Source organism: Alligator mississippiensis, chromosome 4, assembly GCF_030867095.1.
Source record: "Alligator mississippiensis isolate rAllMis1 chromosome 4, rAllMis1, whole genome shotgun sequence".
In the NCBI taxonomy this organism is placed as follows: Eukaryota; Metazoa; Chordata; order Crocodylia; family Alligatoridae; genus Alligator; species Alligator mississippiensis.
The window spans coordinates 1200780-1212340 of NC_081827.1; the positions used below are offsets into that span (position 1 = coordinate 1200780).

At 56.3% G+C, this 11561-nt stretch overlaps 1 protein-coding gene across 1 annotated transcript; it reads right to left on the reverse strand.

Moving 5' to 3' along the window:
- Positions 1-469: 469 nt before the first annotated feature.
- Positions 470-10006, reverse strand: LOC132243185 (olfactory receptor 10A3-like). Its single transcript, XM_059725505.1, has 3 exons — positions 9923-10006; positions 1263-1456; positions 470-1232 (listed from the first exon to the last, which is right to left on the reverse strand). Exons 1-3 carry the CDS (start codon positions 10004-10006, stop codon positions 470-472), a joined length of 1041 nt encoding a protein of 346 aa, XP_059581488.1.
- Positions 10007-11561: the final 1555 nt, after the last annotated feature.

Genomic DNA, 11561 nt, shown 5'->3' on the forward strand with positions numbered 1-11561 from the left:
GAGATAAGGACAGGGAAATGGCTCCAAAGCTTTTCTGAAGTGCTTCAGAAGCTCCAAACCGCTTCGGAAAGCCTAACGACGCCAGTGCTTCGATCCAGACATGCTGCTTCGGACGCCAAAGCATCTGAAGCTTCTCTGGGTCCAAAGCCTTGCACAGCCCGACCTCCCAACATCTATCCTTTGTCCCTTGGAAGCTAGGAACAACGCATCCCAGAGGGAGCAGGTGCAATCACTGTGAGTCTTTACAGACTAGACATGCGTGTCCGAGCTGGAGTAGACAGGGTGGATCCACACTGGAGCAGGGCATGGGACTAGATGAGCTCTCATCTAGTCATCTAATATATAGAGCCCCTGCCAGCTCTACTTTGCTGTGACTCTTTCCCAGAAATGCAAAAGGGACTTTCCCCATCAGCACGTGGCTGAGCCCTTGGTGTCGTGCTGGGGTAGACGTCTCCTCCCAGCCATCACTTTAGTCCACACCTGGCTGTGCACCTGTGGAGGCTTTCTCCTTCTCATGCTGCCCCAGGGCCCTCCTCAGGGCGCCTCTCACGTCCTGGTTGCGGAGGCTGTAGATGAGGGGGTTGAGCATGGGGGTGAGGATGCAGTAAAGCGCGGAGACCAGCGTGTCCACCTCCAGGGAGTAGCCAGCTCTGGGCCGGTTGTAGTTCAGGTTGCCCATCCCAAAGTAGATAACAACCACAACCAGGTGTGCAGCACACGTGGAGAAGGCTTTGCGCCTCCCTGTGTCGGAGCGGATGCGGAGGATGGCCAGCAGGATGTAGATGTATGAGATGAGGATGAGCATAAATGGGATTGATCCCACGATGACACTGGCTGTATGCAAAGCCATCTCACTGACGTAGGTGTCGCTGCAGGCGATCTTCAGCAGAGGAGGGGCATCGCAGAAGATGTGGTGGATCTGGTTGTCTCCACAGAAGGAGATGTTGATGACCAGGGAGGATTGGACTGCTGAGCCCAGGATGGCCGAGAGCCAGGACACGGTGGCCAGGGAGATGCATACGCCCCTGCTCAAGATCTTGGTGTAGTGCAGGGGTTTGCAGATGGCCGTGTACCGGTCAAAGGCCATGACAGTCAACAATGAAGACTCGGCACCCGCGCAGCTCATGAGGAAGAACATCTGTGCCATGCACTCCCAGTAGGAGATGGTCTCCCGCCGCTGCAGGAGGTTGGCCAGGATCTTGGGCAGCGTGACGGAGGAGTAGCACATGTCCAGGAAGGAGAGGTGGCCAAGGAAGAAGTACATGGGGCTGTGCAGCTGGGGATCCAGCACGATGAGGGTGAGGATCAGGCAGTTCCCCAGCAGGGTGATGAGGTAGACAGTCAAGAAGGCCAGGAAGAGGAAGGCCTGGCCCTGCAGGATGTGGGAGAAGCCCAGGAAGATGAACTCTGTCACCTGCGTCTGGTTTGCCCCGTCCATGGGGCCGGTGGCAGCTACCTGCGGGGAGAGAGACCAGCAGTGGGCGGAGGCAGAGCACGGGGACAGTGATCCGGTGCAAGACCAGCCCCTTCCCCAGCGCGGCTGGGCCGTGTCATGCCGGCGGGCAGGGCCCTTGGGGCTCCGATAGCTGCCCCTTGCCCCACGCGCACACGGTGCAGGACCACAGCACTCGCTCCTCCACACCCCTGCATGGGCTATACCGGCGGGGGGATGTAAAGATGTGGGGGTGTCCCTGGGGCAGCCCCATGGCACCCACCTCTGGCTGCCCGTGTCGGTTTCCCTCCCACCACGCTCGCAGCTGGGACTGCGAGAGCAGCCCTGAGTGCAGTGAGGCTGGGACGTGCGTGTGCTTGCTGCAGTGCCTGGCCACCTTTCATAGATTCATAGATTCATAGAAGTTAGGGTCGGAAGGGACCTAAATAGATCATCAAGCCCGACCCCCTGCATAAGCAGGAAAGAGTGCTGGGTCTAGATGACCCCAGCTAGATACTCATCTAACCTCCTCTTGAAGACCCCCAGGGTAGGGGAGAGCACCACCTCCCTTGGGAGCCCGTTCCAGACCTTGGCCACTCGAACTGTGAAGAAGTCCTTCCTAATGTCCAGTCTAAATCTGCTCTCTGCTAGCTTGTGGCCATTGTTTCTTGTAACCCCCGGGGGCGCCTTGGTGAATAAATCCTCACCAATTCCCTTCTGTGCCCCCGTGATGAACTTAAAGGCAGCCACAAGGTCGCCTCTCAACCTTCTCTTGCGGAGGCTGAAGAGGTCCAGGTTCTCTAGTCTCTCCTCGTAGGGCTTGGTCTGCAGGCACTTGACCATACGAGTTGCCCTTCTCTGGACCCTCTCCAGGTTATCCGCATCCCTTTTGAATTGCAGCGCCCAGAATTGCACGCAGTACTCCAACTGCGGTCTGACCAGCGCCCGATAGAGGGGAAGTATCACCTCCCTGGACCTATTCGTCATGCATCTGCTGATGCACGATAAAGTGCCATTGGCTTTTCTGATGGCTTCGTCACACTGCCGGCTCATGTTCATCTTGGAGTCCACTAGGACTTCACGATCCCTTTCCACCTCTGTGCCACCCAGCAGGTCATTCCCTAGGCTGTAGGTGTGCTGGACATTTTTCCTCCCTAGGTGCAGCACTTTGCATTTCTCCTTGTTGAACTGCATCCTGTTGTTTTCTGCCCACTTGTCCAACCTGTCCAGGTCTGCCTGCAGCTGTTCCCTGCCCTCCGGCGTGTCCACTTCTCCCCATAGCTTTGTGTCATCTGCAAACTTGGACAGAGTACATTTGACTCCCTCGTCCAAGTCACTGATGAAGACATTAAAGAGTATCGGTCCAAGGACTGAACCCTGCGGGACCCCACTGGCCACACCCTTCCAGGTCGAGACCGACCCATCTACCACGACTCTTTGGGTGCGACCCTTTAGCCAATTCGCCACCCACCGGACTGTGCAGTCATCCTCCTCCCCAGACTGCCTGCACAGACTTTGTCACCAGCTGAGCCCCCACCACTGGACCGACCCCACCGTTTCCCCTTCCCTGCTCCCAGGCAGCCCAGTGCCCTCCTGCTCCCCCGAGAGAGCTCTGTGGTGCGGGCAGGCAGCAGCGCCCGGCCCTGGGGAGCTGCCCTCGGTCTGCCTGGCTGTGCGCGGCGTGCTGCCCTCCCCCGTGCTCTGCTCTGCTGCGTGTCGGCCCCTCCTGGCCTGTCGCTCCCCGTCCCAGGGCTCCAAGGATGCTGCCGTGCTGAGCACACGGAAACCAGACAGTCTCTGGCCGCTCAGGCACCTCTTCTCCGGCTCGGACTGTGTGCCGGCAGCCTGCCCCGCTCTCGCACCAGTCCCCTCTCTGCATCTCAGAGCTGGAGCAGCAAGAAAGCGAGTGGGTGCAGGGGTCACAGCAGTGACTGACCCCCACTGCAATGGGGGAAGCTTCTGAACAGATGGGTTTCACTGGAGTGTGAAGCTCAAGTGCACGGTGATGGCAGGGTTCCCGCACGGGCATGGAGCGCACGTGGGGAACGTGCGGGCACCCGGGGGAGCTGGGGCTGCCGCTGCCAATCTTCCCAGGCATCTTGCGCTCCTTGCGTCTGCCCCGTGCTCAGGGCCAGGGCTGTCTGGATGCTGGGCTCACCCCTGGGACAGGGCTGGCGCAGGGCTCTGGCTGCAGGGATGTTACACAGGATCTCATGAGCAAGTTTTAATGATTTCTTGTGTCTCGTGGTCATTTTGAGGTGAGGTAATGACTCAGGATCACAAGAGATCAAGGCAAGTAGGGCTGGCAGGGACCTCGCAGGTTCATCTAGTCCATCCCCCTGCCCCAGGCAGGATGAGCCCTGACTAAACCAGCCCAGACATGTGTCGGTCCAGCTTGCTCGTCACCACCTCCAGGGATGGAGAGGCCACAACTGCCCCGGGCACCTGTCCCGGTGCTCGACCGCCCTCAGACGCAGAAACCTGCTCCTTTTCCCCAGCCTAAACCTTGCCTGCGGCAGCTGGAGGCCCTGCTCCTCGTCATGGCCCCTACAGCCGCAGAGACAAGCCCATCTCCATCCTCGCTGCCATCGCCCTGCAGGGACATGAAGTCTTATCAAATCCCTCTTCAGACTTCTCCTGCCCAGACTACATCTCCCTGGTCCTTCTGGGCTGTCTTCATCAGTCTGATGTTGCAGCCTTGGCCATTTTCACGGGACCCAGGCCGAACTGCAGAAGTGCTGCGAAGCAGACAGCCCAGAGTCTGTTTCTGAGTAATCACAGTGTGAGCATTTGCAGATCAGAAAATTAACTTAGCCAGCAAGAAAAAGAAACTACTCTATCATAGCTTTATACTACAGTTGCAGTAGTAGTAGTGATTGAGGTAACCAAATGTATTAGATGTTATTTTCCTAGGGACCGTGCCATGGCGTGGACACAGTCCAGCCTTGTGATGCTTGACAGGATTGAAATGGTTCCTTATGCCTACAAAGCCAGGCTGACTTGACAGAAGGAGGCTAGAGTGCATTCACATAGTTGGCATACATGCACAAGTTATATAACTGTGTAACCTGCTTTTCTAAAAAGAAAGGTCTAGTATAACTTGTTTGGGGTTTTTTTGTAAAAAGTCTGGAAAAAGAGCTTTCTATGGAGAAAAAGGCTTGTTACACTGCATTCCAGCCGTATCTGGAGCAAAAGACTCCCTGGTACCCAGAGAAGGGAAAAGCAATGATAAAGTAAAGACATAACCCAATGTGTTGATGAAAAACAGAAACTGGCTTAACTGATAGCTGTGGGACTTATGGAGTATAAAAATTAGCACCTGGACAAAGGAAGATGCATCCCCTTCCCCTCACCCTAACGATGAGAACTGGAAATCTCCGATCTCCCTTCAAGGAACCAGCCTGCTCTGAGATGCCAGGGCCGCTCTCGAGATGTGTTGTATTCGGACTGGTAATACACAATTACTCCCTTAAAAAAGTATATCCAAAAGCATGCTTGTAGTTAATACTTTATAATGCTCAATAAAACTAATTTATTTAGGAATTAACCAGGTTCTCGTTTGGAGAAATACCTGGGTTCTCATTTGGGGTAATAACTGGGTTCCAGTTGGTGAAATAAATAGTTTCTCATTTGCAGAAAATGAACTGCGCCTTCAGGCAATATCGACCCTGTTTGCTCAGTTTGGGAGGAAATCCAGTTTCCCTCTGAGTCTTAAAGTAACAGGAGTACGTCTCTCCAAACTGGTTGTGTCAGCACTGCCTGAGGTTACTCTCAGGGTGCATGTGACAATACCAGGGCTATTACCAGGGTTAACAATCTATCGATTGTTATCTTGGTCCCAGTCAGGCACCCCTAGTTTGCACAGGAGAAGAACTGGGTTGAAAAACAACCTCGATGACGGCCCTGTTCTTTGGGTCACATTGCAGAGGTACGAGAACAAGGTGTCTTTTCCAAGGATGCACGCGCACACACGCATGTGCAGACACACACACCGCCCTTCCATGCACTTTGTTTATAGCATTTTCCTGCCCGTGATTAATTGTGTCTGGGAGCTCCTCCCAGTTACCGGGTGGCAAACAGCGACACAACACCCGGATCAGATCTCCGGTTGTGAGCCCACCAGCTGTCTTTTTGTGTCCTCCATTAAAAGCCAATCTATGACATAATCCTGATTAATTTGGCCATAGTGCTACCAGGGCACGTTGCTGATTCGGTTCCAGATTTTGGTTTCCATGATCTGCAGTTTCAGTTTTAAGTCATGTGGGAGCTATGGGGCTGGTTTGAGCTTGCTTTCCCCCTCTGGGCTTCACCGGTCATTTGCACACTCGTGTTGGGTGTAAGATGGTCAGGGCCATCGTCCCCCTTCCCTGTGGAAGTGCCAGCAGCCGCTGTTCCCCGTTAGCTGGAAGCTGCTCCTCTAACTGCCTGGTTCGTACTTCACATGCCCGTGATCCCCCGCTCGTCTGGGGCTTGTCCCACTGCCCCGAGAGCGGTCCGAGCAGCCCCACACTGTCTTGCAGTTGGGACTGTATGTTTTCCAGCTTGGCACTTCATTGAGCTGCCTCTGACTGCCGGAGCTGACGTGTCGGTCAGCAGCTGGGAGATGAACGCCGTCTCTTCAAGCCCGGCCGTCCAGGTGTAAAACCTCTGCCCCTAATTGCTTACATACATCCTCTGGGCCTTGTCCCTGGGCTCTAACATTTTGATGCTCCTCCTCTCAGGTTTGTACCTTTTCAGATGTCCCCTTTGCAACCATGTGCGGTCCCTAAAGGAGAGCTGCCTTCTTCCTGCATTTCCCCCTTTTTCTATTCTTTTTAATCCACCCACCCCACTCTTCACAGAGCGTCCTCCAGGTCTTTGGGGTGTCAAATGTGCCCTGTCTCCATCCTGATGCCCCATCTCAGATAACTCTTGTTTGAGATGTTCCTCCATTCCCTCGTTATCAGGCAGGGTATTAGTGCTACCCGTGCCAGACGACTGACTTGTACCAGTGGGGCAAAACTCAAGCTGCCAACATCTCACCAAAAAACAAAGTGCAAACTGTGCTACCACACAGCAACCTGGGCCCCCAGTTGGCTCTCTGTTCTGTTACCTAAATTAGAGGTCACTGTGGGTGGACCACTGAGAAAAGAGGCACAAACAGGTCTACAGCCCAACTTCTACTTACTTGCTTGCATCTTAAAACATTAGAAGATGCCTTTATCCCAAAGTGTATCTGTCTGCCCATAACACTACCGCGTGCACTCTCACCTATCCCAGCTGGGGAGCCTCGAGAGGTGAGGGGAGGGGGGCACGCAGATTGGCAGCAAGTCTTCTTGAATTTGCTGAGCTCTAAATATCCCTCCAGTCCCTGCCCAGTAGTTATAGGTGGCTGGTTTTAATATTCTAATAAGAGACCTGTGATTGGTCTGATTTAAATGTCTTTGTTTCACTGAAACTTTTGGAACTGGACTGAACCAGATCTTTTGTGGACTTGGCAAGTGTCAGTGATTTGGGATTTCTATCCCTGGGAAAGAGGGAGGGCTTCTTATCTCCTTTCCTTCCCCCTTGTGCAATGCTGGTCCTGTTTCTTCTTCACCTGATTTGATGGTCTGCTCTGACAACCTGATTTTGTATTTACTAAATATATGAGCAAATTAATGAAACTATATCTATGATCAGACCTGAGCTGGATTTTGCCTCTGGCCAGAGTGAGAGCAGTCCTGGGTGCTGCAGACATCTCTGCGGTCCACTTGTTAAAGAAAGGACTATGACAAACTGGGGAAAGGGCAGAACATGATACAAGGATTGAACAAAATGTCTGGGGGCGAGAGCCTAACCTGTTCAGGGTCCCTGAGAGATGGCTGCAGGGGGACTTGCTGTGGTCCCTCTCAACAGGAGGAACCTGTCTCTCTCCCAGGACCTGAGGACAACTCAGTCCTGGGGACAAAAGCCTGGGAGCCAGTGGCTGGAAGCTGAAGCCAGGCAGATGCAAATCAAAAGCGAGGCACTAATTGCCAATGGGGGAATTGATTAGCAAGGAGGAAAACCAGGCGGTTCTCCCTTCTCATCACAGCCCTGGACAGAAGGCAGAGCGCTGGGGCAGAGCTCTCCATGCCCCCACTCACCTCCACTCGGATGCTGGAGATGCTCCTGGGCATCCCAGTAAACAGGGGCTCTGGTCCCTTCTCCATGCAGCGAGAGGATCCTACTGGGAAGGAGCCAGACCTGGGGATGGGGCAAGAACCGGGGCAGGCTTTGAGACTCTGCTTCTCTGCTCTTGTATGCACAAAACAGCCCAGGGCAGAGCCTGCAAGCACCTACCTGGAGAGGGGGTGGCCGCTTTGTGCCAGGGCTGCTGCTGCTTCTGTGACGAGAAAGCATGAGTTCAGGCCCCGGGGCCAGGGCTATTCTGTGCTGTCTCAGGCAGGCGCATCTGGATGCCCGGCACCCCCACGGGCACTGAGCCTTTCCTCTCTGCTGGTTCTTAGTGCAGAAGGGCTGATGACAAGCACCCCTGCACTGGGGCCATTGCTGGTGGTTCAGCAAGGAGGAGACTGACTTCCCCAGCTCCCAACAGGAGCAAACGCAGAGACAGCCCCTCCCTCCCTGCTCCCTGAGGGCTTCTTGGGTGCTGGGGCCAGAGCTGCATGGGACATGCCTCCCCGCCCACGTCCCCGTGGACTAGCCCATGTCCACAGCTCCGCTGCACGTCTCCAGGCTAGGGACTGGTGCTCGAGCCATGTGGAGGGTCCAGGGCTGTGGCCTGCATCCCGACTCTATGCCTAGGGCTCACGGCCTCCTGCTGCACTAAGCCCTTCACCCCTCGTGCCCATGCCTGAGCCCTGCTGCTCCTGCCCTGCCCTCTCCTCAGGGCTCCTGTCAGCGCCATGCACCTACATGTATCCAGGAGGGTCCTGCTCACAGCCACTCACCCCATGGGGTTGGCTCAGCCCTGAGCCTCTTGCTCCCACTGACAGGATTGGGCCCGTATGCTCCTGGTGGGTGGCCCCTGTGGTGGGCCAGTACGGGGTGTCCCTGCACGAAGCTGCCCACCGCACTGTGCCTGGCCAAAAACCAAGCCTCGATTGCCTCCCCTGGGGCACCGATGTCTGTCCGACTTCCTTCCTGGAGCACACCCGCCAGCCTAGGGTACCGCTGCCACCACCTGGAATCAGGTCTTTGGGCCCGGTGCCACCCGGGATACACAGGCCCTGTAGACCTTGGGATTTTGGGGTGCTTCTATTAGTCTGAAGCATTCATCAGCAACCTCCCATGAGGAAGTAGAGTAAAATAACCGAGCCCACCTTAGTAGGTCCTTTCCCTCTTAAGCACACACAGCGCGGTGTGCTAAAATAGATTTATTGAACAAAGAGGGATGGGAAGGGGAAGGAATAGCCCTAGCAAAATTTAGAAAGAAAACAAGCTTGAGCAAATCTGAGTGGCTTGTCCGCCTTTTGCCATGCGACTAGATTACAGTCAACTAAATTCCTTGTTAGGTGTCTGGCACGTTACTCACTAGCAACTGGGTTGATAGGCACATGATAGAGAGAGGGGAAGAGACTGACCCCAAAGAGAGGGAGGAGGCTGGAATAGGATCCCTGCACAGCCCATCGGGCAGTGGAGGTGGCCGTGGATCTGTGCATGTGGGGCCTTTCCCCAATTCTTCCGGGAGGGTGCAGCCATGCAGTGGGCGCAGAGCTGAGGCCGAGCGGGGTGAGGGCAGAGCACCAATGTGGACACAGAGCCGTGGGTGGGGGCCGGCCAGGGGGCAGAGAGGGGTCCTGATGGGGCTGTGGGGCTGTGAACATGAACGCCACATGCCCCTGGAAGCTGGGGGTGCACCGCCACACTCGGGGTGCACATGCACCTGCGTGCACCCCCTACACATCACCAGTTGCTGTGAACATGGCCTGGAGGGGACTTCGCTCAGGATGCCTGCGTTGCAGTGCTGCGGTGCCCTGTGCCAGGAAGGGAAAAGAGGTCATAGTTCCTGCTCTTATTGGGGCTCGCTGAGCCAGGGCAGCACCAGTCCATGTTGGGGAAGGGGAATGGGGGCACGAGGCTGAGTTGGGAGCTGAGGCCAAGGCAGCCACTGACAGCACCAGTGGTGACAGCCTGGTCCCATGTGCCACGGCCCCTGGCCCAGGGTGTGGGGGATTGACCCCACCCGGCCTGCAGGGTCATGGGGTGTCATGTCATGACTTGAGGGTGCTCCCAGCCTGCCCTGAACTCTGGGGTTGGGGCTGGGGCTGCTCCCTGCTGGGGGATGCTATTCAATCCCCGCTCAGGCTTCTCTTCTCCAGATTCAGCCAGCCCAGTTCCCTCAGCCTCTCCTTACCAGTCCTGTTCCCCAGCCCCACAGCAATTCTCATTGCCCTCCGCTGGACTCTCTCCAATGTGTCCACTTCCTTTATGTATCGGGGGCCCACAAGTGGACACAGGACTCCAGATGTGGCCTCCCCAGTGCTGCATAGAGGGGAAGGATCACTGCCCTCGATCTGCTGGCACCGCTCCAGCAATGCAGCCCTGGATGCCGTACACCTTCTTGGCAATGAGGGCACACTGCTGGCTCTTATCCATCTTCTTGTCCATGCTCACTCCCAGGTCCTTTTCTGCAGAGCTGCTGCCTAGCCAGTCACCCCCAGCCTGCACCGGTGCATGGGACTGTCCTGTGCTAAGGACAACACTTTGCACTTATCCTTATTGACCTTGTTCCTCCTGGGCACACAAGTCCCTTTTGGGACTGGCCTGCCCTGGGCAGAGCAGCTGTGCTCATCATACTGGTTGTTAGTGGCCAGGACATGGCCTGCAAGTGGTCTGGCATCACAGGGCCCCCATCCCCATTGCCAGGGGTGGGAAAGACACTGTTCTGCTAGTGGGGTGTTGGGTGCTGACACACGAGCTGCCCTGATAGCCCTGGGGGCCCGTGACTGCTTGGAACAGGGACAGCGGAGCCAGGCACGGGCCAGCACCCCCTCCCACCTCGGTCTGGGGCCTGGAGGGGCTCAATTACCCCTGGTGTCTGTCTGGACAGGCCAAGGTTGCACAGGGGCCAATTAGTGTTGTTCATATAGGACTCTGGGAGCAAAACCACCACACTGGAAAACAAGGTTTTTCTGCTCCGCTTCGCTGCTTAGGTCTCAATCCCGATGGCCCTGCCTGCACCCATGGGCCTCGCACTAATGACAACAGCACAAAACACTCTGGGGCCTCGTTACCCGGCCTGCTCTTCGTACACACAAACAAGGCCCAGGGGAACTGTTAAACACTTGTTTGTCAGCGGCGCTCAGGTCTGACTCCAAAACTTTTTGGTGCTAAACTTAGTTGATTGCATCATGAAGTGGAAGTCATGGGAGGCATCAGGGTTTGGTCACACCAGGCTAGAGCTGTGCTACGCGTCCAGCTAAGACCCTGCAAAGACCTGGACGTAGCTGCTGCACTGAGTGGCAGAGGCCCCGTCATGACCAAAGGTGGTTGAGAGGGATGCACAAGAGATAGGCTCGATCTCCCTGTCCTGCCCTGGGCACGGAGCAGCCCCTTCATCTCCTTCCCCTGGCCCAGGACCCCTGGCCCATGCCACCCCATCCCCTCTGCTCTGCTGCCTGCGCCCAGCTCTGCCTGGCCATGGGCAGTGAGGGGCCATTGCACTCACCTGCTCCTGCCTGCAAGCAAGAGCGGGGTACCTGTGGGGTTGCAGAGTAGGGGGTGGCTGGGGTCCACGGCAATGGGTGTGCATGGGGGACGGCCTTTTACAAGACTTCAGGGAGAGGCTTGTACAATTCTTGTACAAGGGCAACCATGGGGAGGAGGAAACACAGCACTGGCTGCTTTGGCTTCAGCCCCCAGAAAAGAATCCAGCTTGTCCTGGTGCCCCCATACCTCTTCCCCCTCATGGGCCATCCCTGCCCACGGTCAAGGGAGACCTGGTGGGGCAGGAGCTCTGGCCCCTTGTCCCCTCCCAGCACAGGGGACCCTAGACTGGCGTGGCACAGGCGGCCACGGCGCAGGCCCCACAAGCCCATGCTTATAACCCCACAGCCCTGTCAGCACCCCTCTCTGCCACCTGCCCGGCCCCCACCCACAGGTGCATGCCACATCAGGGCTGTGAGCGCAGGGCCAAGAGTTGGGGCCCGGGCCACAACCCTGG

Excerpts from the sequence above, each read along its gene's own strand:
- LOC132243185 (XM_059725505.1), bottom strand. The coding sequence starts at position 10,006 with ATGGACAAGAAGATGGATAAGAGCCAGCAGTGTGCCCTCATTGCCAAG. Across the intron at positions 1,457-9,922 it reads AGGGCTGCATTGCTGGAGCG|GTAGCTGCCACCGGCCCCAT; the intron begins GTGCCAGCAGAT and ends CTCTCCCCGCAG. Across the intron at positions 1,233-1,262 it reads CCCCAGCTGCACAGCCCCAT|GGACATGTGCTACTCCTCCG; the intron begins GTACTTCTTCCT and ends CCTCTCCTTCCT.